The following is a 27,657-nucleotide window of genomic DNA, read 5'->3' as shown; positions in this document are numbered from 1 at the left end:
AAGGGCCGCAGGCTGAGCGGTCTTTGTCCATGTTAAAAAATTCTGGTGAGCAAAAAAATGTACCTTTCCCTCTCCGCCATGGGGGTTATCAAATAACGCTTCAACTTCGTGACTCTGACAGGAGAATATATACAAACGACCAGCGTAACGCAACGCTTTCTGCTCACTAAAATTTGTTCAAAGAAGGAACTGAAGCTCACGCACTGTTAAATTACTTTGTAAAGCCAATAACTAGCAATGCAAACTAAAGGAATGTCTATTGTCGAATGAAAAAAAAGTCTGTGACGATCTAGTGTTCTCGACATTGCAAGGAAGGAAAAGCAGCGCTGGCGCTGCTGTTTAGGACCAGTCACGTGGATATATCGGTAACCATTAGAAGGCAAGGCCGGAACCAGACTATATCGTGGGCTAGCGCAAAAAAAGACATAGCACGGAGGCGCCTGTACAACGATATGAACTACTTCCAACTTGCCAAAAACACCTTTTTGGTTAGACGGATGAAACGAAGCGAAAACGCTGTTTGAAACACCGCGACAGTGTGCATGACCCTTGACATCACGAAATGCCGGGCCAGTCAGGAGTCGAGTCCAATGGTGGCTGACAAGTCTTTCTGCCTCACGGTTCTCCGTATTATGAGCGATTTCGCACTAAATAGACAAAGAAGAGATAGAAAAGGGAGAATTTTTTCACGGCTGCCATTAATATACGAAGTCTTTGCTCGCAGGGTGACTGTTTATTTTTGCTGAAATTGCAGTTGTGAATCATGTGAAGAGCATTGCACAGAACTTCATTGCAGAAATGTAAATGCTTGGGCTTTGGCTGCTCTTTATTAGCTCCTAGAGTGTCATGAATCATATATTTTGAGTGTCCTGACTAAGCACTTTAGGTTTCTTGACTCGCCACTTTTCAGAGCACCTTTCAGAGTCATGACTACACACTAGTCAGGGTCAATACCTCGATTGACTTAGCAAGTCATGGACTCCACAGACATGAAAATTGGATCTCCGATCTGACTAATTGATGATAAGTCAAAATGTCTCATCAGCCAACCATAATGAGTCAAATGACATGACTACGCATGAGATGACACTTATATACCAATTATCATTACATACACATTCATGACTACCAGTTTCATCTTATGTGATGTGATATCACACGCTTCATTTTGCTGCCATATTTTATCTCCATGCCTTGCTTCCAAGTTTTGCGGATATGTTTTCGCGAACTTAGCCAAGTAAAGCCTTTCGCCTAAATAATAGTAGTTGCCTAATGTAGCAGCTGCTATAATTTTAAGATAGTAGGTGGTTATCCCAAATAACACGACCAGCAGATGCACAACATGGTTGCGCGATATGACAGGTTAGGTCTTGGTAATGTTTACTGGCGTTCTTTCGAACCAATTACTACGCAGCGTTGAGTCCGACCTAAATCACTGCAAAAGACTTTGGAAGTAACTAAACTCCACCTTGGATTCACCTCAAATATACATTTACATGTGGCGGGCACAGCAATGGTCTCATATGAACCGTTATTTTTGTTTCCTATTTGACCCACCACTGTATAGGCATGCACGAAATTATTTTGTTTTCTGACTTCGCCTGTTTAACTTAGCAGGTCGGCGACATTTTGAAAGGGCAGCGCATACATGTCCCTAGCAAAAAATTTTTCTTCAAATGGCTGGGAGCCATTTTTGTCTGAATTTCTCAGTATTGTAAAAATTAAACCACATCTAGAAACTGAAAATTATTGTGCCCCAGAATTTAAAAGGTAAAAATAACGTGTAGGCCATGTTGATGGAAACTGGTGATTTGATCAGAGCTTCGCCAGTACCTCCCTGCGTGTGTGATGAGTAGTGTTTTGTTGGAGAATCTATACACCAATCCTTCTGTGCCCCCTTGTCGAAACATTGGCTAGTGAACGGAGCCTCCTCTAACACCTATTCGCTCTCATGAATTTCTCTTGTTTTCGTTTGTTGTCCCTGCTACTTTCGCTCTCGCCCATGGCAGCGAGCGAGGGAGCAATGCCAGCTTAAGCCGAAATTTCGACCAAGGATTAAGGCTTCTCATAAACGGAGCGTCTAAGGGTGCTGCGAAGGCCTAACAACAATATGCAGGGGTTAGCATTCTGTAACATGTTCACTGCTCGTCAGCTCTAGCATGCTGCTTATGAATGGGATGCTGCTACCACTTTCCCGCAGCACAAGTTCTGGTCCGAAGTTGCATTGCCCAAACCTTCGTGGTGGTGTGTGCATTTTGTTTTCCTTCATCCTTCCGTCGCAACAACAATAACAATGCCACGCAAGCCACCTTTTGCCTCTCGTGACCTTTTGTTTACCGCCCTTTATTCTGCTTTCACCGAAGCAGCCAACTTCAGTTTATTGCAAGTCATGTACTGTACATACCGTTTTTTTTTCTGATCTTTATTTGCTTCAGCTCTCTGCTTCCATTTTATACAGTCATCACTGTTATGCAACATTCGCGCATTTATAACCCTTGTTTTCTGTAGAAATTCATGTTTGCTATCGCCATATTAGTGTGAACTCAGAATTTACCTTCTAGTGCCTCGCTGAAGAGCTAGGTGCTGCGGTGAATATCCGGTGCTTCCTTACCTCCCAACGTTTCTACTTCTTGAAACAATAAAAAAATGAATATGTCTTCACGTACCACGGAGCTAGAAGCGGTGTAAACAGAATCAAGGATGCCATCTAGCAGGTTCGCCTTGAACAGCCATGACAGCTCGACGGTGCGCAGCCGCTGCACGGTCTCTTGCAAGGCTGTTTCCCAAGCGTACATTTTTACTGTACGGATGGAGGCGAACAGGTCCGACAGGCTTTTGATGCGTTCCTCTCGAGTCTTCATCTGCGATTGCTGCGAGAAAAGACAGCAGGCATGCGAGAGAGCTCAATCCCATTGCTGTATGAAGAAATTAATGTTCTTAAAAGCCAAAGCGTTCTTTTATTTAGGGTAATATATTGCTCGGAGCGTGGCTATACAGTTTTTTTTTGTGTCTGTAACTATTTTGCCCTCATAATTTCGCAGACAGAGGAGTTACAAACCACCACGTGTATTTATATTCAAACACCGAAAAGTAGCTTTACGCCCTTGTTTGGCTTCTTTCGACACACAGAGCAGTTTTTATACTGTTAATTAAAACCATGACCAATAAGACTGTCAATGTGCTTTTATTAGTACACTTACTAATAGACTGTGATTTTTCATACCACTGACGGAGTTGCACCTATAGAGAGTATGCACCTGCATCAAAGTGGAGTTCATTTTTCGGTGCATGTAGCAAGGCGAAAGGTTGTAAGCATACATAATCGCCATACCAGTGCCTGATATGGCTTGCACTACTGAAGTTGTCCTCTGTGCCACTAAATGGTACTAGTGACGTAACTTTATTGCATACTATAGCTTCAAAACAGACCCCTAAGGCATATTGTTTAAAGGCTTCAACTGAAAAGTAGCTTCGCTATTATTAACACATAGTTTAGGGTCTGTATTATGAGCATGCGTCGTTTTCAAAAGTGTTATTTTCATGACCTCGAGTCATCTGATTGGCAGAGACGCCTAAACTGGAAGTGGCTACTAAAACGATGGAAACTCGGAGTAAGCACTTTCGTAATCATTCAGAAGTCAGCGGCTGCAATAACATGCCGCAAAATAGCTGAACATAGAGTAGGGGTTCTCAGATCAGCAGAAAGAGCAACTTTGGGAATTCCAAGCATTACAGTTTACTTCTAAGAATTCTGATTATTTTAGGAAGGGAAAAGCACGGTAACTGTCTCACTTGTTTTCTGTGGCCACCTCAACAGCGCCGTAAGGCAAGGGAGAGAGGTGGGAGTGACAGTGCAAAGAGAGAAAGAGGAGCCGTAGTGGAGGGCTACGGAGTAATTTCGACCACCTGGGGATATTTAACGTGCGCTGACATCGCACAGCACACGGACGCCTCTTCGTTTCACCTCCATCGAAACGCAGCCACCGATGTCGGGTTCGAACCCGGGTACTCCGGTATAGTAATCGGGCGTCTTACCACTGCACCACCTCGGCGGGGCAACTCTAAGAATTCTGATGTTTTATGAACGCATAAGCGTAGTTTTGTATAACTATGTCCTATGCACAGCGAGTGCCTGTGCAATGCGTTTTTCGTCGCTAACGCCCGGAAATCATTAGGTTTGTGTGCAGGCACCCAAAGATGTTCAATGTTGTCGGCAGAATGATTCCAGCCATTGTGTTCTTTATTTGCTGCTGTCAAGAAGTGCTGACTTCAAGCACTGCTATTTTGCTTGCCGCCGCCAGAAGGATCTCGCGCGCTTTTTTCATGCTTAAAATCGTCCAGACGTGGCTTTATCAATTTCTTTGTAGAGCGAGATGCGTAGGGATATATCTCGAATGATTTCAGCAAAGCGCGACTGCTCTTACGTTGTTCAGGACTGTCCTTCGTCCAATTTATCCAGATCTTCACAGAATTTAAATTAAGCTCTCTCTAGTGCAACCGAAATTTGTATTTCAACGACCACCGAGCACGCTTGCTGTCATCTATGCCGCCGAATTACTGTTTTTTTGCGGGTGCATGTCACCAACAAAAAAAGCTAATTCAATGTCAAGCCAGACACTTTATTGGTTGAATCCGTATTTGTTGATGCGCAGTGGAACCTATACCTTCGAACTTCAGCTGTACATTGTTTTGCTAAGCAAACGTATCATACTGGATAAAATACTCTATACGGATACAGTTAGACTGTGATGTGCCAAGAATGCATAGAAAATGCACGGGCATGGCTTTTTTTTTTTTCTTAAGCGCCAGAAAATGTTACTGGATATGATGCCCTGCGTGTTGGTTCTGTTCTGTTCCTTTGTTGAGGAAATAATTTCAAACACCTCGTCAGCACCTTAACTAATGAAAAGGAAAACTTCTCTACAGATCTAGTCAGTGGGAGATGACTTAAATGAAATGCTTTGCTGTTGTCACACTAAGAAGACCGCCCTCTAGAACGCTAGTCAGAATTATGTTATCTGCTCCAGGCTGCCAAATCAATAATGAAAAATTCTCATATATAGTGCTACATTCGGGTCAGTTGAAAATTGGGCAGTAAATGTAACTTTGTTCATGCTTTAGAAAGTGTGTTACTTCTCAGGCAGCAATAAAATATACTATGTAGATGAGCAGTGCAGCCGACTTCGTATAAATCAGCATTCTGCAGACGTACCCAGAATTTCTTTTGTAATCTGAATGCGCAGAAGGGCATCACGAGCACGACCAGTATCCAGGCTGTGCAGCAGAGCGTGGGTACGGCCTCCGCCCTCTGCGCCAAGAGCCACAAAAGGACGGCCAGGGTGATGAGGCCACCGAGAGGCATTGGGAAGACCATTGTGCTCAACGCCAGCGTGCCACAGTCGACAGCCAAGAGGGATACGACGGAACCGGTGGGGTGCGTACCCCTCAATGTGGCTGGCATCTGGACAGCCTGAGAAACGAACATCGGACTCAATCCACTTTTGGAATTTTGCCTAAATTACAATACATAAGACGCATGAGAGAAGTGTGATTTTTGGAGATTGGATGCTGTTACATGTAAAGTTCGTTCATGACACTGCAACCTCTTCATTACTGCGCTGACATATATTGTTTAATTTCTACATTTGCATACTTTTATACTTGATTTCAGAGACCATCATGGATGAGCAACATTCACACTTAGCGTTGCCGTCGAAATGGAGGGCAGAATGTTTCTTTGCGAAATTAAAACCGTACGGACAAAAACAATATCTCCAGAACAATTTTGAACCATCTGAAAGATGGTTTGCAAAATTTTTTCATCCACGCAAGCCCTATTTTGGAGTGTAATATTATTATGATTGCTCCCACTTCTGTTTCATTAAAATAATCAAGGTTCTTTGATTGGTTATCATTAAAGTTGCAGCGAAACATTGTAGCTCTGCTAGAAAGATCATGCTTGCTTCTTTATTACTTCAAAACACAAGTTAACGTATTTCTATAGAAGAAAAGTGAAGTGGAGCCTTCATTGTTTTCTGTTGTTTGTAGCATCTAAGGTCTTAATGAAATACTTATCACTTGTAGCCACTTTTGTAATGTAGAGGAACATTTAACTTTCAATATATCAATGCTGTATCCGAGAACGGCGATAAGAAACCAATAATTGTCGTAAAATAAGAATAGAAACAATAAAAGATTAGCTACAAAAACATATCACTAAAGGACCTATCAAGTAAAAAACTAAGATATTATTGGGGACACTTAAGCTCAGCCTTAAGGGTATGACGCGATAGGGTAGGCTATCACCTCATATATAAAGCCTCGCTTTAACCAAGCTGTATATGAACGTGCCTGCGTGGCCTATGGGTAACGCGAACGGAAGGGTCCTGGCAGGCTGATTCTGATATCGGTTTCCCATTGGAAACGAGAGGCCCGAGTTTGCAGATCCTATAAAACGTAATATCAGGCAACCTTACGTGAAGTTATCGCTCGGTCATGTCAGCTGCTACCGCCTGCCATCGCCATAAGCGTACTTTTTCGCTCACGAGAGCGCTGACGGACGGCCGCCGATGCTTGATTTTCGTGCACCGGGTTGTAACTCTACCACGGTAAAATAAACTCAAATACTTATATAAATACTTATATTTTCTTTCGTTTGCTTTATCGTGTTTAACGTCCCAAAGCAGTTCATGCTATGAAGGACGCCATAAACGAGGCCCGGAAATTGACTACCTGACTTTTCTTAAATTGTCACTTAAAGGGTATGATATGTGAGACACACAGGCCCAAACCTGTGATCATGTATCGGTGGTAATAGATGCAATATACTAAAGCGATGCGCGCACCGAAATTAGGCAAATACACAAATCAAAGCTCTTTCACGGTCCCTTCAGAAAGCAAGCTTTCTCATTCTCGTCGCTAGCCAGTAGAACCGAAGACATGACGTCAGACCATAAACAGAATCCATTGGTCAGTCTCTCTGAGTGAGCTATGAATGGAAGCAGCACACCACTAATTGTGTGAGCCGCCGCTACGCTCTTTTCCGTTGCGCCTTTAGTCTACGCATGCAACCACACCAAAGGAAACCTTTTAGTTTCTTTTATTACGATAGCAATACTGCGCCAGGTTTCGGCCTGTCGCGTCATCCCGGGAAGGGCCATGTTTGACCTTAAACGGCCTCAAAGAAAAGATGAAGAAGAACGCTCCGTTACCGTAGGCCGAATTCACTTTCGCCGCATTAAGAGGATGAGCTCAAGTGTCCCCAATAATGTAGCACCTTGCACTGATAAGGCGTGATAGGGGAATAATGTCGCAGGGACATGAAGCTTGCGCCATTGCTATCGCAATTCAACTAGGGTTAACCAGAGTTAAACTGCAACACATTTTTTCTAATACGTACGTGTACACTTCAGTGTGTTAACGCGGTGTGCCGGTGACGCACTCAACCGCGAACAGAGAAAAGATTCAGACGATCAGATATTACAAACGCACACAGACACATGTATGTGTACCGGCCAGCTAGTCATTTGAATGTGCTTCGATGAGAGAGGAGGGGGGCGTCCTTCTCAACTTTCTGATACAAGGTCGTTTCGGGGTCGCCCTGCTCGTTGGAGACCAGTGCCAATGCTCAGAAGACAGCTAAAAGAAGAAAACAAATTCAGAAGGAGAAGCCATGATGTACACATGTGAGTGACTGCGCCAGACTATATGCCTTCCTCTCAAGACGCCCAGCCACGAGGATGAAATATATCTGACACGAAAAAGAGGAGAGGAACACGGAAAAACTGGAAAATTATGGTGGCTGTAGCTGCTGTCTAATTCTAAACTTTTTGTCGGCTTTATGTTACGGGAGAAATCCTCGCAGTATCCGGAGAAGAAAATATTTTCGACCGTAGGGTGTAGAGTGGCCCTTTAACGCGCACTTTTCTCCCCTCCTTCTCTCCTCTACTTTGTTTTCTCCTTTTATTCTCCTTGATTGAATAAAGGCTGTCGTGATCGAAATTTGATCACACGTCCATGATTTCATTACTCGAGCATTCTGACTACTGAGCCTTAAAGGAGGGGCATGAAATCGGCTTAACGGATACCTGTTTTTAAGCGATAGTGTATTGCGCTCTTTCGAACGAAACGTCGTAATTGGATCCCTGAATTATGATATCGCCTAAAATACGCCCATAATTACTTTAAGAACGTTGTAACAGTAATGGTCTTTGTGCAAACTTTATGGTGGTCTTGCACCATTTCGCCCTAATTGCATCGACCTGATTGTAAAGTGGGAGGGGACTCGAAGTGACAAGACTTGCTTCCCATATGTGTGCGAAAAGCGCCACGAGAGTGCGAAAGTAGTTCAAAACAAATATTGAAAATACATTCACAGAGAATCTTTCGCGCGCGCTTTCTTTACTTTCGCTGACGAAACAAAATTTGACCTTCTGCCCATGTCATGAGCTGTTGTGAGCTAAGTTGAAAGGTTGGAGTAACATATTTCGTGTGGTCGAAATGTCTTTTCTACAACCTTGCCACATCGAGCGATCGTGCGAATGTTTTGGGGGAAAAAAGCAAAGGGAGCATAAGCGGGATGCCACCTCCCCTCCCACCTTTCGGAAAATGGCTCCCTGGAGCATGGCCCGCATACGGCAGCCAAAGACGATGAGCAGGTCCATGTGGTAGATCGATATGAGGTACTCGGCTGCACTGACGGCCACCAGCAGAATGGCAGCCGCGGTCATGTCGCCCCTCGTGGAACTCACCATGAGCAGCCTGCACACAAATGACGCTGCCAACTTCCCCTTTTCCCATTTGCCGGTCGAGTCTCGAACACACAGCTATCAACGCAATAAAACTGTGAGATCCAATGTATATGCTACAAGAATGCTCTGAAAAAAGCCATGAATGAACAGCATGCTAATGAGGAGCATGCATGAAAACAGCACACAAAAAAGCCACAAGAACAAAAAAGCAGACGAAAAATAAATCACAGCGAATAAGCAACAATAAAAATCTTACAACACAACCATGACCGCATGACCGCCCAGTGCAGCGTTGCTTGAAGACCGAGTATGGTACACGAAATGAATAGGCAGTGCTCGCGTGCTTCTCGTTAATAATAATAATAATAATAATAATAATAATAATAATAATAATAATAATAATAATAATAATAATAATAATAATAATAATAATAATAATAATAATAATAATAATAATAATATTAATAATAATAATAATAATAATAATAATAATAATAAGTAATGATTTAGTTTACAGTGCGAAAGCAATTCTAGCATAGAACGATGGATTTGGGCAAGCTTTCGGTTACTATCTGTAGAACTGACTGTTGCTAAGGAAATTAGCCCAGCGCAATCTGCATGAGCGATTTCTGGTTTCCGTTTCAATAAGTGAGTATTATGGCAATTGGTCTAGTATCATGGATTCGCAAGTTTTGGTTTCCACCCGCCGAACCTAATGATGGTACGGTAACAACAAAGCCAAGCTCTACTATGAACTGATGTCAGTGGTGATGACAGTATGACTATCACCATCCCCAGAATAAGGAAAAACTAATTAGTAATAAATTAGACTAGTTAGGTATACTCAAAACGGATTCGGTAATGAAGACTGTACAATATAATCGAACATGCATTGGCGCGCGAATGTGCCTTTCAAGCGTCGCGCGAGGCCTAAAAGTGCCTGGCTAAGGCTCAAGGTATGCAAAGTAACATTACAGTTATACCGCGCTGGATGAATGCACATTCGCCCTGATTACACCTTGAAAGCCTGACATGGTTAATGGAAAATTTGTTTTTAACTGATTAAACCCGTGCTAAACGATGTGTTCAAGCACCCAAATTAAGTCTTTAGCTACTGCTAAACTACTCAACTAAACTATACTGAACACACTGCCAAATGATTTCTGCATTGCTCAAGCAGAGTCTGGGCTGCTTAGAAAAGAAATTAGCCAGAACATACCCCAGATTTTATTTTGAGCTTTCGCTTCCACTAAACAAGCCATTTCGTCGAAAACATTTCGCTGGATTCATTTAATTGAGACTGAAAAGCAATACCTCGTTGAGATATTATTATGTGCCCAAAACCATTTTGAAGTCCGGTGCTGCTCCGCAAGACTCGTAAGACTATACTGAAATGAATTACGTGGTGTTTTTTATGCTGTACTTTTTGGCCACTGTGCAATTTTTGTGCGCTGTTATAACGCTCGCTACAATTTTTTCGAGACCCTGTGCTGTGTGATTTAGCACGCTTTGTGTAGATGTGAAGGCTAGGGGGTATGCTGAACACACAGGAGGATATATTAACAAGATACAAATCTTCCGAAGGGCAAAACTAACTGCTGGAAAATCAATAATGCAGATTATGACAATGTGCTGATATGTTTGCTAAAGGTTATAAAGACCCATAATAGGATGCCGATTTCAAGAAAGGAAGTGCAAGTACGTATATGTGTTCTCAAGACGTTTTGCAAGGCTTTCGTGAACACGAATTACGTGCCATACGTTAAACTCGACTTCTCAAGAGCATCACAGTATTCTATGGCATTTGCTCCATAAAGCCATTGCTTATATGTCAAATGTATCCAAATCTCATTAGAAACATATCGCACGCTCGTTTACTACTATTGTCTTATTAGTAAATGATTTCTTTAGGAGCCATGAGAGTGTAAGACGGGTAATATATAAAGCGCATACAGCAAAATATTCTTGTGTACCGCGTGAAAACGCCTAAATGTTTATTTGTCCCATTGCGCCCTTCCTGGGTAACAATATTTTTCAGCGCATAGGACTACCCCTCTTCTGTTGTCATGGCTATAATGTTTTTAGTGTTATAACTACAATTTTTGACGGAAGACAAGCAGTAAATCGAAGATAATATTATTCATTGATCGCACAATAGTCCTCTCCGGTGGAATAAGTGCCCTCCAATCATCACCAATTTCCTGTCGTCTCCCAGTAGTTAGTATTAGCCACACAATCAAAAGAGTGTAGTCTACTATGCAAGCGTTGTAAAAATCGCCACAGAAACTATGACATTATGCAACGAAACGTTTGGGTTAGGCACGTATGAAGTTGGTATCCCTTACTGTCAAGCAGTTTTGTTTTTAAAGGCGGCAATTTCGCTGCAGTACTCATCATCTGTCCCTTAGTGGGCATTCTCCGATTGCAGTCAGTTATGAACTGAACATGTATGAAACACAGTTATTACAAAATAAACTTTCTAGTCAATATGGTAGCGGAACAATTTCATGCAATATTATGTGCATTGTGGCTGTTTTAGAGGGCTTTAAATATAGTTTAGTGTAAACCAGAGGGCTTTTGTTTTCTTGATTAAAAATTGAGTTCTAGCCAAGGAAATGTAAATAGGCGTATTTTGTACCGCTGTCTAAGTATTACTACCAAGAGGTTTCTCGTATTGCATGTGGACTGGAATTGCCAGAAAACTTAATTTGATTTCACGTTTTTTTGTTTGTTTATAGTTAGTTGCGGTCAAGCTCGCTGGGCTCGACTAAAAATGTTTCCGAACAGCAAAACATCCGCGCTGTGGTAAACTTACTCAAGGGCAGGCACCCTGGCGAAAAGGCAGCCGAAGTATCCCAGCGTGCCGACAGTCACCCGTACAACATCCACCCAGAGAACGCCGATCATGGACTTGATGAAGACACGACGACGTATCACATCCTTTTTCCTGTAATGTTATGTAGGGGTATAGTTTTGTAAATCGTAATGAATTATAGGTTATTGAGTTCTGCAATCAGGTGTTCGAACTGCAGTACCACTGCGGCGAGTCTGAGTGCCATGACAGAAAGTAAATAGTTTAGCTGCATATGTATCAGGCTTGGTTTTGGTGATGAATACGAGATCTGATTTTATTGGGCAAAATATTCGGAGCGCCCAGAATAGTTGTCTTAATGAATCTAGGTCTGACAAACAACCCGCTGAGAAAAACATGAGCGGAAAGCAGCGCACTGAATGCTTCCAAAAGGAAGAGGACGCTAGGGTGATCACTAAAGACAATAATCACGTTTGCTCTTTATATTAGCGATTTATGAGACTTTTGAGTCATTTTATACAAAAGCTTAATACCCTTGAGCCCGGATATATTGAACTCGAAGGGGATCGCAAAATTGCTAGAAATATCGATAATTCGATGCATAGAATATGCAAAAAAAGAAGAGCTTCACTGTAGCCTGGAATTGTATATGTGATATACCGACTTTGACAGCGCGTTTATGCATCATATCAAACTACACATGCGGCAGTTAGGCAACGCTGTTTCTTATAATACCATACAATTACTATTAGCGCTGAAAACAATTTTCTCGCCGATCCATCTGAGCGGACCATTTATCCACCACCATGCATGATGCATGATGCGTTTAAGGAGACGTACAAATGTTACTCTCACATCCCGAGTTTCCTCTAAATGCTAGGATGTAATCTAATGCAAAATACCTTAGTTGATTTTTGAGACAGATAGGGCGGCCAATAGCTTAACAGGGTTGAAAGAGCTTGTTAAGATTGTTTCAGGCTTTACCGGTAAAAATAATGGATGCACGCGATTTCTACTACAGCAGCGGAGCCTGCTCTGTTTAATAAATTACTAATGTTGAGCTTGATAAAGCTGACTAGAAGCTACGAACTTTTGGAGGTATATTTAAAATGTGTATTATCTTATTATTGAGCCCTTGAGGCGGGCACATTTGTGGAAGTTATGTCTGGAAGCTATTGAAATTATGTGCAAAAATTTCCGGTCATCATCAACCAGACTATTGTGCTAGCTGCATCCACTTGACCCCTGCTAACTTCTAACCTGATCCGCCCGCCTGACTTTACTGCCACCCCTTGCTACGCTTTTTTTTTTACTTGGCATCCAATATGTTACCTTTTTAGACAATTGGTCATCCTCTCTTCGCTCTTAAATAAACAGATTTGGCTAGGATTAAGCCCCCTTTTTTTCAGGCTGCTCCACGAAAGTGCCACAAGTTTAAACACGTCGTTTTCGCGATCAAGACGGTTGTTGAACCGAAGCTGACAACGGAGGCCTTGGTCAGACCTCCGCAATTTGACGTGGCGGCTCCGAGATGTCGCCACAGGCACAACTGAAAGTGCGGCGCCTGTCGTGTATCAAAACCTGCAATTACACCGAGTAAAAACAACTAAGGAGAAAAATGCCCATACATTTATCCTATAATCGATTTAATGGAAACAACCACTTGCAACATTTTGTATTGTACAGAAAGCTTGCATTTTAAATTCAGGCCTGTTGCCATATGGATTTGCGGCTCACAAATAACAACGAATGAACTAGAGTGGTTACGCTAGCCGATTACTCTTCGAGGGCTAATCCTTCATCTGTAAATGAAACATGAGGGCTCAGTTAAGCTATGGTTTTGTCCCTCTGTTGGCGACGTAATAACAGGCCAAAATCAGGAAAGGGGAAATGCATCAGCGTTTACTCCGTGCTCTGTTTTATAAGCTCGGTCAGCCCGACTGGCGAAGGAAAACAATAACGGGGCACGCGTTGTGTCGAGTGGCACGAGTGACGCAGCCTAATCCGGGCTACGTCTTATCGCAACGCAATACAGGTATGTTTAAGTCACGAATTAGCTCATCAAGATTAGTCCTGGATTTGCATTGTGTATTTTGAGCTTCTATTGTTTATAATTATTTGACCTAGCTTACTGCGCTGGCCATACGATAAGACTAATGCACAAACTAGCAGAATCGAGATATTTAGAAAGTCCCTTTCTAGCCAAGCTATACGAATGAGCTTGAATGGCACAGGAGTACAGTGCCTGGAAGCTGGTTTCGAAGGGTGGGTTGGATTTTTGTCGCAAATGTTCTTCCTGATTTCATGGCTTCTGCGGATTCGGCTGTACCTTTTATGTTCAAAAATTTCACGCAAACCACCGTTTCTCAAAGTGGGCTTGTTCTGCGCCATATCTTACCGAGCAAAGAAGGACATCTATGCAATTTTAAGAAAACAAAGTGGTTATAAACTACATACCCTAAACAGGGTCTACACGGAATGAATGTTGAAGTAGGGCTCTTTTTAACAAAGCGGCTTGGATTTCTCAACAATGAACAGAGTAAATATATATATCTCGGAAACTGCGCCACGTCACTCAAGCTTTATGTAGTATTAATGCTAATAAAAACTATCTCTTTCCAATTTCTTGCGCAATTACAGCTGGCGTCGCGACTTCTGTTTGATATGTACTCGATCTTCAGGCAAGCAAACGCTTCATCATTATATTGTCATATTAGGCGGTGCATACGCATGAGGAAATAAGAAGAAGACCCTCGTGAGTTTTGAGAGAAGACGACGTTCAACAGCGTCGACTCGTGCCTACAGAGAACGTCTGTTTGAAAGCCTTGTCTTCGGTGTCCGCCCTCTGCTACAAGCTGAACTACCTCGTAACAATATATACCAGAACCAAAGGTGGCCTTGTAATAAATAATAAGTTATGAGAATTATGTAGCCGAAATGAACATATGGTTCAATACAGAGCGCCTCAAAGCCACCGGGATGAAAGCAAGTATGCATCAGGGCTTCAGCGCTATTGTCCTGTTCCCTCCTCGTCCTTTCTGATTTTGAGCGCTTCGCTGTATTGACGATGAACCAACACGCCCAAACATTTTCCCTTCTTCATCGGTGTTATCAGGCACGGCGCGACTAGCTGAATCCCGTCACATAAATTTTCAGGAAGCATGCTTCCAGCAGGTGATACGCTTACCCACGTGTGAGACAGGCGTCCAAGTAGGTCACCAGGACCTTGCATTTCATGCCTCTGCTGAGCAGTGGCAGAGCAGAGTCCGTGTCTTTGTTCCCCCGCAAAATCTCGCGGAAAAGCCTACGTTTATGGGTATGAGCCGAAAGAGAACCGGTTACTATAGAAGCAGAATTCAATAAACTTTGCTGATTCTACTTGTGTATAATTCTTGGACACTCAGTAAATCTCAATGAGAATCTTGGTTGATTACATAAAGTGTTGATTTAGTTTTCAATGGTATGTAGTAATATTTGGCCCACTCGAAGTCAACATCTGTCAGTGGTGACCTCTCAAACTAACAGGGAACGCTTCTTGAGAGCATTTTCTCTCGAATCAGAAACAGGTGCCTGACTGAAAGCTCAGAAGATACGCAGACAGTGTAAAATAGGAAACAAAATATTTGGTAGAAACATTCAACTTTATACGTGTATGCAACCGAAAGCCTCATAGACTAGTGGGCTGAGTGATTTCGAGAAAGGCTTTTGACGGACATCCAAGTTCTTTCTACTCGTATTGAATCTCTTCAGCGCGTTAGGGTATTTTATGTAGGCGTTCACCCTGCGCGGGTCGTCTAGAACCCATAATCACCGAGATCTCGGTTTGAAGGTATGCACTCGGAGGTACATATGTAATTGGTTTGAATCTCTTCTGCATGTCAGCCAAGAACTTGGCTACCACACCTATCTTATACGCAACCAGAAATCGAATACCATCACCCAGAACATTGTAGGACCAGCGGTTCCATCACTACTATCATACAAGTGTCTGGAAAGACACGCAGCTGGACGTAGTGCAATGTCGTCCACTCTTAAATTGAATGGAGGAGCGTATTACCGCACTCTTCGTTGAAAAGCTGCGTTTTACACGGCCGCGCCTTCAAGCCAAGAGGCAGATGATGCGAAGCATCACTATCGCTATATTTCATGTTTGCCTGCACTCGCTTACATGCTTCGTCATGTCGCGCGCTCTCCCTCAGACCGATTTCTCCACCTCCTTCACCCCCTTTTCCCGCTCGCTCACAGACGCGCTGCGCCAGCTACGGTGGAGATGGAGGCTGCCGCTGTAGTCATGACGCGTTATCCCCACAATTGCAAAACATTTCATCGCTTCTATAAATTTGAGTAATTCTAGTTTACTGTAAGGACGTTTAGAGCTCTGGTTTTTGCAAGTGCCATAAATACATATATTCAAAAGTAGCATTATATCTTATCAATAGGAGTGCATGAGTCAAATACGGTGGATTATGACAATGATTAAGTTCGTGGTTCATTGAAGTCCTCCAGGGTGGCATTAATTAGAGGCAGCTGAAAACACTTGTTTCTCTGGTCGCCTGAACCGTGCCTTAAGGGACGGAAGAAAGGTGGGAGTGAAAGTGTAAAGAGAGAAACGCGTTTGGAAACTACTGGGTAGCCGCATTTCCGAGTCCGCGTCCCTCCGATGGCACTTGCGGCGCCGCGGAATGTCGCTTTCCCTCAAAGACTGGCTGCATGCGGTGGAGCAAACGGCCGTTTGTGCGAGCCTTGCGTGGAAGTGCATCGTGGTGACGGGGGAGGCGGTTGTTGTTCACTGAATCCTGACCTTCATTGAACAAGCTCCCGCCACACTTTGAAAGCTACAAGTACAATGGTTTAGTCAGATCTCAAAAAAGTGGAGGAGGTTCGGCTGTTTGCTTACTGCAGACACAAAAACATGAGGTCATATCAGAGTTTTCAGTTACCACAAAATAATTGAATTTCTGATGGTGAGATTAGATGTAGCCATGGTTGTAGCTGCAACACGAGCGATACCCACCAGTTGTGCAACTGCCGTGGGTGCGTTTCTTATATATATGCCTTGCGTCGCTGTACGTTGAAGACGACGACGATCAATAACAGTGAGACAGAATGAAGACGAAGCTGTAGCAACGGTAGTTGGCGCTAAGAGCAGTTGTTTGCTAGCCAGAACGCGAGCAACCGCGTGGTAGCGATGGGTGCGCGCTGCTCAGCCCGAATCTTTTTTGTTATTTTTGGCTGCTTTTAACCATGAACTATTGTAGTACCATATTCCGACAGCAAAATCAGCGGAGACTGCTGCGTCTGCCAAAGAGATGCGGCGTCGGCGCTGAATTACGCGAAGCGCTGTATTAACTGTGGTCGCTCGTTGCTATAGTCGGCGTTCATCTCACTTCAGTTGTTGAATCTCTTGAGCGCGTTAGGGTATTTCATGTAGACTTTCACCCTGCGCGGGTCATCTGGGAACCATAATAACCGAAATCTCGGTTTAAAGGTATGCAATCGGATGTACATAAGTCGTTGGTTTGAATCACTTTTGCATGCCAGCCTAGAACTTGGCTACCACATGTATCTATACACAACCACAAATCGAATGCCATCAACCGGAACACTGTACGACCAGCGGTTGCATCACAACTATCATACAAAAGTTTGGAAAGACATGCAGCTGGACGTAGTACATGGTCGTCCACTCTTAAATTGAATGGAGGAGCGTATTACCGCACTCTTCGCTGAAAAGCTTCGTTTTACACGACCGTGCCTTCAAGCCAAGAGGCAGATGATGCGAAGCCTCCGCTATCTTTCATGTTTGCCTGCACCCGTATTTGATTCCGTCAATCCACTTTAATTCACTGCCGTTTCAGACGTTGCGGCCCTTGAAAGAGCGTGGATACATGCTCGCGTGCGCAACCAAAGAGTACAGTTTGAATTCCTGTCACGAGGTAAGCTCTAGTTGAACTAGCGCATATTTGCTATATGCAATGCGAGACCGCTCGACACCCCGCGGAACACGGTGCAACAAACGGTTGTGTCACAACTGGTTTCAGTGGTTCTTTGCAAATACCACCGAGAGCGTGACCTTACGTGACCTCTTAATTTCTCCTCTGACTTACATGACCTCTTAATTTCCTCCCAAATAACCACTCCAGTTTTTAGCGGCTGTTCGCCTTGTAAGGTGTAAGGTTGTAAGGTGTAAGGTGTAAGGTAAGGTGTAAGGTGTAAGGCTGTGTAAGGTTTGTTCCCAAATGACCATGTCACAAGAAGCCATCAGCACCGCTCATAATTACAAGGTAAAGATAAAAGGCAATTACACATGCGACGCAGAATATAGTCTAACTGCTTTACTATTCTGTTTGTCGGATTCAGTATATTGGGCAAACTGTGACATCATTTTGGTTGCGTTTTAATTATCACAAATCTCATAGCAGAAGCCTTCCCAAGTTGCCATTATCCAAGCATGTAAGCAATCATGGTCAGACCTTTTATAAACTAAAGGCTACAGTTTTGGAATCAGAATTTATATCACACCATGACCGAGAAGTCAGGGAATGGTTCCGAATTCATAAATTTAAAGCTGCCTCGTCAGCCAATAATGAAAGCGTTGGAAAAGTAACCTGCCAGTCGTCATTCCTCTCGTTCGTTAACCTCGCAATTATCAAGGAGACCTTGACTGGCGTCCTATTGTTACACCCGGTAAACGTTCAAACATGGGATTTTTCTACGTACATTTTCATTTCTATTGTTTATTTCCCAGTAATCTCATAATTATTTCTCAACAATGCATAATTCTCGCAAATGCGTTTTTACTTTTATATAACCACCATGTACTCTGTATCGCATAGTGCTACGTTTACATTTAACCACATGGATTTTACCTTCACTGATTATTTTTTGAATGCCCCTGACCTGGAATCCCGATATGTAATTAGATTTAGTTTGCGGTTTTGCAGTTTCATGTTGCTGCATCGCCACGTGCCTTTTTGAAACAACATATTTCTGTCTTTGTCAATTTTTATGTCATGTTGATATCGCCAACCCATGTATAAGTAAGCATTCACGCTTTTTTGACGAAGGCCGGTCGCCAGGCCAAGACGTAATTAAATTGTTCCAAGCCACAAACGTCTTCTTATCTTTGCGTATATTTGTAACCCATGCGCAAGTACGTTTTTCCACACACAACCACACACATTAGCAGTTCTGATAATTGAATTATTTCGACTGCCTGGTTATACAGAACCTTGGCTATATTCAACGCTACTGCAGTGAGAGTATTGGTAAATTCGTTGCGCGTTATTCACATATTATACCCTGTTGATAAGATACGTAAGAGGCAGCTCATTGCCCTTAACGTTATGGGTAGTTAAGGACATATTATTTCCAGTGCCGCAAATTTGTCATGAGAAGTCGCACATTTCGTTTTGGTCGACCGTACTCATAGCAGAGTGCAAACGTGTAGACTGATGGGCGAGTTGTTACTACATTCTAGGAAAAAGCAGCGCACCTGCACAAACACGAGGGAGGAAGAGACGAGACAGAGCGCTTTGTCTCATCTCTTCCTCCCTCGTGTTTGTGCAGATGCGCTGCTTTTTCTTAGAATAACAGAGTGGGTTTATAGCGGAACTTCATCTATAAGCACGTTCTTTCGTACGCCAAACGCGGCGGCTCATGACTGTAACGCCTATGCTTGAGCGTAAAATTTAAGAGTGCACGTTGTTGGGCGAGTCGGTCGTACCTACTTAAGTAGGTAAATGCAGAAATAAAGAAACGAACAAGAAGAGCACAGAGTCGGACACATACTTGTGACTGATTTTATTCAGAAAAGACACGCAAATAATTATAGCTTCACGCGCCTGTCGAATCATCAGCGCACATGCCGCCAACCTTGTTTCTGCTCGGCAATGATTTGACAATCATGAAGCTGTAAATATTTGGAGGCTTTTTTGAACAAAGCCAGCCGCGAGTACATTCCAGTCCCTGTGCTCTTCTGGTTCATGTGTCCATTTTTGTATTTCTCTTGAATATATTTCGTTTAAAAACAGTTCAAAATAAAAAAACAAATCAGATATTCATAGAATTTCTTAGAAACCTTTCTGTTGGCAAATACACAATTTTCAATATTTTAATATCTGGAATCAATTTTATCTACAGCTTAGAATGCAAAAATATTTTCATTTCTTATTGTAGTGTTTGTAGAAAGGGATGAAAAAATAGCACACGTTTAGCAGCTTCACCGCGCGTTTTCCTATCTCATGCTGCGAGCTGTATGGAAACGCGTACACGCCCAAATCAACGACGATCGAGTTTCTGCCGAGGGCTCTGACGCTGCTGCGACAGCTATCCTAGGCTCCCAGTGAAAATCGGCTGGCTTTTCATATTTCATTTGTGATCATCCTGAGGAATTTTTGAATTACAATGCTTCATGAAAATTGTGTGCAATACGGCGCGCAGATAGAAAGTCACAAATAAATTTGCATATATTCTTATTCAATAATAAAAGAAAAAATTGGAGGCTTATCAAGGTTAAGCCCAGTGGATGCGAAGCATATTAAGCAGCTCCCTCAGTGTGGATGGGGCTATGTAACGGAGACGTGGTTTTAGGTTAATCGTCGTAGGCATCTTGACCGCATACACGCCCGGCGCAAAGACGCTGGCGCGGTTGCGGGCACAGAGACTGACGCGACGGCGGGCACGCGCCGCTTCATCCCTGGCGTGACGTCACATATCACGTGATGAAGCGATGGTGGCACCGCCGCCGCGTCGCGCGCGACGGCGCGAACCGAAGCGTGGAGGCCTCCGCCGGGCGACGTCCGACGGCGCGATATGAGGCCCCATTTGCAGCCGGTGTGACGTCATCACATGACGTCACATCATGTGATCTCACTTCAAGGTGAGATCACAGGTTGCAGGAGACCGGCGGCCCGGCCAAATTGCAAGGGTATCGCGCCTTCCACAGTGGGAAAGGGGACAAATCGAGAGTTACAACACTGGTGCAGAGAAACATAGCAACAATCCAACACGAATTAGAAGACAACGTCATAAAAAACGTCTTTGTAGAAATTGTAACAGGAAAAAAGGAGGAATCAAACACTTTCCTACTCAATATCTACAGCCCACCGAGACAACGGAAGGTCCGCTTCAGGGCGATAATGAACAAGGCACTTAAGATAGCAGGGAACCAGCCGCTAATTATAGTGGGGGACTTTAACGCCCATCATCCGGAGTGGGGGTACACTAAGGAAGATGCAAAGGGGAGACAGTTGTGGGAGGACACGCATAACCTGGGGATAACATTGCTGACTGAGCCATTACACCCCACGCGGGCGGGGAACAGCGTTACCGCCGATGCCTCACCGGACCTGACCCTGATTAAAAACGTAGAAACAACGAAATGGCTAAATACGGAACTCAACCTGGGGAGCGACCACTCAATAGTGGAAACCACGGTTGAAATCAGGAGTAAAGTCAAAGGAAAAAAGTGCTTCCGGACGAAAATCACAGACTGGGACCGATTTAGAGAGATTAGGGGGAGCAGAGATCTAACAGAGATAGGAAATATAGAGGACTGGTGCGAAGCCGTAAAGAAAGACACCAGGAAAACAACTAAGACGCTAGAAGGGGAAAAAGCTCCGGAAATAGCGGATGCCCGACTCCTACACATGTGGGAGGCCAAACAGGGCATGGAACGTCGACTTAAAAGGCAAGGTAGAAACAACAAAAATCTGAGAAGAAGACTCGCGCGTCATATTAACGAAATAGAAGATTACGCCTTTAAACTATGTGAACAAAATTGGACTAACAAATGTGGCGACATGGAAATGAATATGAACCTCCCGCAGACGTGGAATATCCTAAGACATTTAATAGACCCTGAAACGTCCAAAACACAAGCACGAGTCAAAATGGCTAAGGTTAGACACGCATGCGAAGAGCAGGACGATGACATATTCATGAAGAAACTCGTCGAGACATACATAGGGGACACCGAAATTAGAGAGATACCCGACTACCAGGGAATTCCAAATGAGAAGTTAGATGCGCCCATCACGAGAGCTGAAGTAAGGGCGGAGATAGCGAAACTCAAAACCAAGTCAGCTCCAGGGCCAGATGGAGTCACGAATAAGATGCTCAGGAATTTAGATGACAACTTGATAGAGGCCCTTACCAGCTACATGCAGACATGCTGGGAAAAAGGGGAGATCCCACCGCTGTGGAAAGAGGCTACCGTGATCCTGATCCCAAAACCCGGGAAGCAACCGAAACTGGAAAATCTCCGGCCTATATCGCTCACGTCAAGTGTAGGAAAGTTAATGGAACACATAATTCAGACCAGAATTTCAAATTATATGGAGGAAAAAGAGAAATCGCCAGACGAGATGTATGGCTTCAGGCCCCATCTGAGCACACAGGACGTTATGCTGCGGCTGCAGCAAGACATAATTAATTCCAGAACCAAAGATGCGAAAGTCATTATGGGACTGGACCTAAAAAGGGCCTGCGACAACGTCAAGCACGAAGCCATCTTGGAAGGGCTCCAGCAGGCAGGAATAGGGTTAAAAACTTATCGCTATGTCAGAAATTTCTTAACGGACCGCACGGCGGTTACAACTTTCCAGGAAATACAATCTGGGGTGATCAGGCTAGGTAACAGATGGACACCTCAGGAATCGGTACTGTCACCCACCCTTTTCAACATGGCCATGAGAGGGCTCCCGAAGGAATTGCGGAAAATTGGGAATTACAACTTAAATTACAGCCTGTACGCGGACGACATCAATCTCTGGATCAACAGAGGGAGCGACGCAGAGATCAATGAAACGCTGCAGGCGGCAGCAGATGTCATCTCTAAGTACGCGGCGGAGAGAGGACTTAAATGTTCACCTGAAAAATCAGAAATCTTCGTGTATAATGACAAGGCACTCAGGAACAAACCTCCCTCTGAACCACAGGTGTACGTGGAAGGAAAGGAGATACCAAAAGTAGAGACAATACGAATATTGGGACTCCACTTACAAACACACGGAAGGAACACGATCAGCATTAAAAAGCTAGAAAACCACTCGACCCAGACATTAAACCTCAGCAGGAGGGTCTCACGTAACGGAGGCGGCCTCAAGGAAAAAAACCTCCTGAGATTAGTACAAGCCTTTATCATTAGCAGAGTGGGCTAAGCCACGCCATATCTGAACCTAAAGGCAGATGAGAGGAGAAAGATAGACGCGCTCATCAGAAAATGCCTTAAAAAGGCCCTAGGCCTCCCAACATGTACATCGACGGAGCAGCTACTGGCCCTAGGACTGCACAATACGATTTCAGAAATCACGGAAGCGGTTAAAACCTCGCAACTTGAAAGACTCAGCACGACGCGAGTGGGCAGAGCTACGCTAAGTAACCTTGGAATAGCCACAGACAGGGGGCAAAGGGAAAGGGTTGACATTGACAGGAAAATCAGGGCGCACCTACGAATCCCTCCCCTACCCAAAAACATGCACCCTGAGTTTAATAGGGAAAGGCGACAGAAAAGGGCGGAAGCGATAGAAACAATATATCGAAGCAAACCCGCAAATGAAGTTGCCTACGTAGATGCGGCAGGAAACAGACACAGTCGATACATGACCATAGCGGCGGTAGATGGGGGAGGCACCCTCATCACGGTGGCTACCATACTAGGGAAAGAAACCGAGATAGCGGAGGAAGCTGCGGTAGCGATCGCTTGCGTTGGCACCAAAGCTAGATATATTATTAGCGACAGTAAAACTGCAATCCAAAATTTCAGTAGGGGGAGGGTAAACCGCCTCACCACCAATCTTTTAACACAATGAGTGATTGATAGGACGATCAACATCATCTGGACCCCGGCGCACGAATCTGTCAGCGGTAACGAGGCGGCCCACAGTGCAGCTCGAGATCTCTACCTCCGAGCTGTACAGGATGGCTCGGCTCAGGCAGAACATAATAGAGAAGGGCGATTAATCTTGTATCAAGACATTACAGAACACTACAGGCAATGCCGGAGGCGTTTCCCCCCACCAAACACGGCGTTAAATAGAGGTCAGGCAATGGCGTGGAGACGCCTGCAGACTGGAGTATACCCAAACCCAGTACTAAATAAACATATCCGATCGGACTGCGAGGACGATAAATGTAAAAAGTGTGGGGCGAGATGGACCCTCGACTATATAATTTGGGAGTGCGCTTACTCCATAGGCAGGACGCAAAACATTAGCAGTAGGGAAGCCTGGGAAACCTTATTGCGAAGCTCGGACCCTGAGCTCCAACTCACCGCCGTCCAACTGGCAGCAGAGGCCGCCGGCGAAACCAAACCGGCCAGCATCTAATGCGACCATCCCGTGCGGCTGGGCCGCTAAGTCCCCTCCCCCTTACAGGGGGTGAGACAGAGCGGCCCAGGCGGTGTGGTCCTTCTCTGTTGGACAATAAAAGTTTTCAACAACAACTACAACACACTTCAAGGTCAATGGTGGCCACCGCCGGGAGGCGACCGACGGCGCGATATGAGGCCCCATCTGCAGCCGGTGTGACGTCATCACGTGACGTTAATATGCTTCGCCTAAAACTGAACCAGAACAGTTTTGGCCCACCTGCATTGCTGGCGTATGCTGCAGCACGAACAGAGTGAGAAAAATAGAGGTACCTTGGAGAAATGTGTCTCTTGGCGTTCAGACAAATATTTTCATGAAACCTATTCAAAGAAGGCATATAAATAGAACAAGTAATGCCCTGCGAGTAGCAAACAGCTCAGAAACTCGAGCACGTGATATTCAGTATGTTACGCGGGCGTATACAAAACCTACAGGGGTAATGAGTTTGCACTGAAAGTCATGCCTTCCATTTCATACAACAATGCCAATTTCTTGCATAGCGACAAGCTACAAGCTACTGAGGCGTTGCATCTTGTCCTGGCAAAGACAGCTAGCAAAGGAAAACTAAAACTTCGCCCTCCAAAATGATTAGAACCACCGCCGGAGAAATAAAATTTGCAGTGGTTGAGCTCCGGTTAAACTTAGTTGAGTTGCGAAAACAACAGCTGCATGGCTACGCTTAGGATAGCTTAGGCTACGCGCAAAGCAGCAGCCGGGCTCTCATTCTCTATATTTGGTCGATTCTGGCCGCGCGCTATTAGCTATACTATATACACCACACACACCTCTTGTTCGCTCAACCAACGGGGAGAGTAATGCGCAGTTGGCGGCGGCTATGGTTATGACGTCACTTCTCCGGCTCCGGCGGAGAGCGCGGCGACGCGGGCTCCGACACACCAGCTGCTGCCTCTGACGTCACGTGACTCCTTGCGCACGCGCAGCTTCGCCCACGCTGTGCCACGCGAAATGGCTCGATGACTAGCGTAGTGTTTCTTTCCCAACAAAAGCAGCACTGAATTATCGGCACCTTAGATAACTCGACCACTACCTATGCGTGCGCCAGGAGTGATTCCGTTTTGAACATCTCTTTCCTTCCAGAAACCAGGTATGCTTAAGCAGGGGAAGATGAAACTAGCGAGAGTTTGCTACCTATGATGTGTTAGCGTAAATAGTCCTCTTTTGCAGCGTTAGATTTTAAGGCATTTGGCCTATTTTGCTCGAAAAACACATAATTGCGCTGAAGGCTAGGGAACACTTGGTCCTTTCATCACATCTCTTTAGGTTGTCCCTGAACGAAAACGTCTTTTCGTGGTTCTAGATGACTAAAAATAAGGAAGTGAGTGACTTCTGTTGTACAAGAAGAAAATTGACTGTGAACATGAACATGAACCATTGTTAAATCACTCAAGCGTTAGGGATTAGGGGTGTGATACCTATGATTTTATTTCAAGTAAGAGTCGTTAATTAAGCAGCTGGTTGCACTGCTAGTGACCTCGGTCACAGTCTGTACAGGCAGAGTTTCTGAAGATGACAATTCTGTTAAATAGTTGGCAGCACATCTGGCTTTAGCGGCATGCATTACTCTCCCGGCAGTGGTACACAGGTGGGTTAACGTTCTAGTTTCAAAATAAAGTACATGTGCTGAATGTTGCGTCTTAGCTCAAGATCGTTGTCAACACAGTGCGCTGAATTACGGCAGCTGATAGGTCAGGATATAAAAATGCTCACGTGGAGACATTAACAAGTTTCAATGTCTACCCCCTCAACGTACGAGCACAATGTCTGAGACCCATGAAGGTTCTTTCTGAGCTCTTCCGGTCGTTCTCACGTTGCTTCCGCGACGGTTGGCCTTCCCCGAGTTTTTCCGAGTGAAATTTCCTCAGCCCCAAAACGTCGAATCTTCCTTTTTTTAGAAACTACTTCACCGGATTAAAGCTGGTAAATTTTAAAAAATGTGTGCACCCAATATATGAAAATTAAAAAAAAACTATAGAAGTTTCCTTCTAAGCCGTCTATAGTAGATGCTATGCAGCATTTGTGTAGCACTTACGAATGAAACAAGCATTCGTCTCACTTTCAAGAGATGGGGTCGGGTATCAACTATGGGGAACATACCATGTATTATCGGTGGTAAAGAAACACCTTAGTACCTCGAAGTCTGGCAAAAGCTATCCATGACCATAAGCGCTACTATTGGCTATTTATTGTCGAAAACACACAATATTGCTAAATTCAAAAACAGAAACTCACGGAAACAAGACGGCGGCAATAATCTTTCCAAACGGTGACATATCATCCTCGTTCTTTATACGGGGTGGCACCTGAAAAATATTCCCGTTAGATCCTAATGTGACATTTCGCGTGATGTATCTTCTTTTGCTTAAAGATTTATTGCTCTCACTATCAACATGCTGCCCTGATGTTATAACTTGAGCAAATATATTTGACTCATAATTTCGTTCAGTGCTATTCTTTTGTAGTGTTCCGCAAACCACCAAGAACGTGTTCACGAAACAGTGTTCCTGGAAGAGAGCTCTCGTAGAGGAGGCAACGAATATTATTAAATTCTAAGACACCACATCACGTGACAATGAAAGCACGCATCGAAACAAAAACAGTGGATTAGAAACACAACTCGAAGTCTAACTCGCCTCTTCCTTTTTATGCAGAGCCTATTATTCCTGGCGGCGACAAAAAAAACGTTCTGCCCCTCCCCGTCACAATTCAAGAAAGCGCATGGCGCCTATTCTGAAGAAAGATTCCGGGTGAACGAGGAAGCGTTACTTCTGGTCGGTCGCTAATCCATCCGAAATCTGTGTAGGGTGTTGTCAGACTGTTTTGATGAATGTAATATTATCCCCTTTTGGAGTTATGATACCTCGTAAGATGCAATGTACCGCCGCGATATAGCACAAAGCAGGTTGCAGTCGGCGCGTACGACAAAGCAGAGTCTGGTAGTATTGATATTATGTGCACAGAACCACGAAAACTATATCCTTATTTTCACGCAGAACATTTGTTCATATAATATAAAAAATAGTTTACAGCTTGGACTTGGAATGTGCGAAAAGTGCAGCTGATAGGTGTACGCTCCAGCAAAAATATATAATCGCTTTAAGCCTGGGGGGATACACCGTATATCCCACTCTCCTTCCTAACCAGCTACGAGCGCGGCCGAGTGACGAGACGGCGCGCGCTCACCAGAAAAGGGTGAGGGAGAAAGCACTTATTGTTTCCGTCGCTCCCCATACAATGCTGCGACGCCACGGCATCGCGCTCGTAACTTTGGGAAGGGTGCATTCCAAACGGGGAGAGGAACTAATTGCTTCTCGTAGTTGGGCTCTGAGAAGCAAACGATAACTTCTCGGGATACCATACCACGAGAGATAAAATCCGGGTTGCTCGTGATGGGGAGCGCTCTCTTGCCTCGCCTGCACCCGGAGACCCTCGATGTACGACCCTGACCTTCCCAGCCCATCCGACAATCACGTCGACCTATAGTGAGCCACCCGAACTCTATTTTATCGGATACAACATTCTTCCACATTGTGTCTGCTTTGCCTTACGTTATGGTTAATAAACTGTTACCTACTCTGTGCCACGGATTGTGGACACGTGTCGCGTACAAGTAACGCCTATGTGCAGTTCACATGGGATATTGCCTTCCCAGACCGCTGTGCGTAGTGTAACCCCAAAAGCCACATCATGCTACGTCAAATTTACA

General features: G+C 44.3%; 1 protein-coding gene across 7 annotated transcripts in view; it reads right to left on the bottom strand.

Moving 5' to 3' along the window:
- Positions 1–27,657, bottom strand: part of LOC146209484 (uncharacterized) — a 200,202-nt gene that overhangs the window by 147,721 nt on the left and 24,824 nt on the right. For 6 of the 7 annotated variants that reach the window (XM_084600610.1, XM_084600598.1, XM_084600614.1 and 3 more), the window contains 6 exons: positions 26,184–26,254; positions 14,750–14,866; positions 11,566–11,697; positions 8,598–8,760; positions 5,213–5,470; positions 2,667–2,870 (listed from right to left, as the gene is read on the bottom strand). In XM_084600610.1, coding sequence (XP_084456736.1) covers positions 2,667–2,870; positions 5,213–5,470; positions 8,598–8,760; positions 11,566–11,697; positions 14,750–14,866; positions 26,184–26,254 — 945 coding nt within the window. The remainder of the gene's footprint in view (positions 1–2,666; positions 2,871–5,212; positions 5,471–8,597; positions 8,761–11,565; positions 11,698–14,749; positions 14,867–26,183; positions 26,255–27,657) is intronic. The other variant, XM_084600606.1, reaches the window with a different exon arrangement.

This window comes from Amblyomma maculatum, chromosome 1 (assembly GCF_055883805.1).
Source record: "Amblyomma maculatum isolate TAMU_Amacu chromosome 1, ASM5588380v1, whole genome shotgun sequence".
Classification (NCBI taxonomy): domain Eukaryota; kingdom Metazoa; phylum Arthropoda; class Arachnida; order Ixodida; family Ixodidae; genus Amblyomma; species Amblyomma maculatum.
Note: the sequence above shows the minus strand (reverse complement) of the source record. Positions and strands in the feature narration are given on the sequence as shown.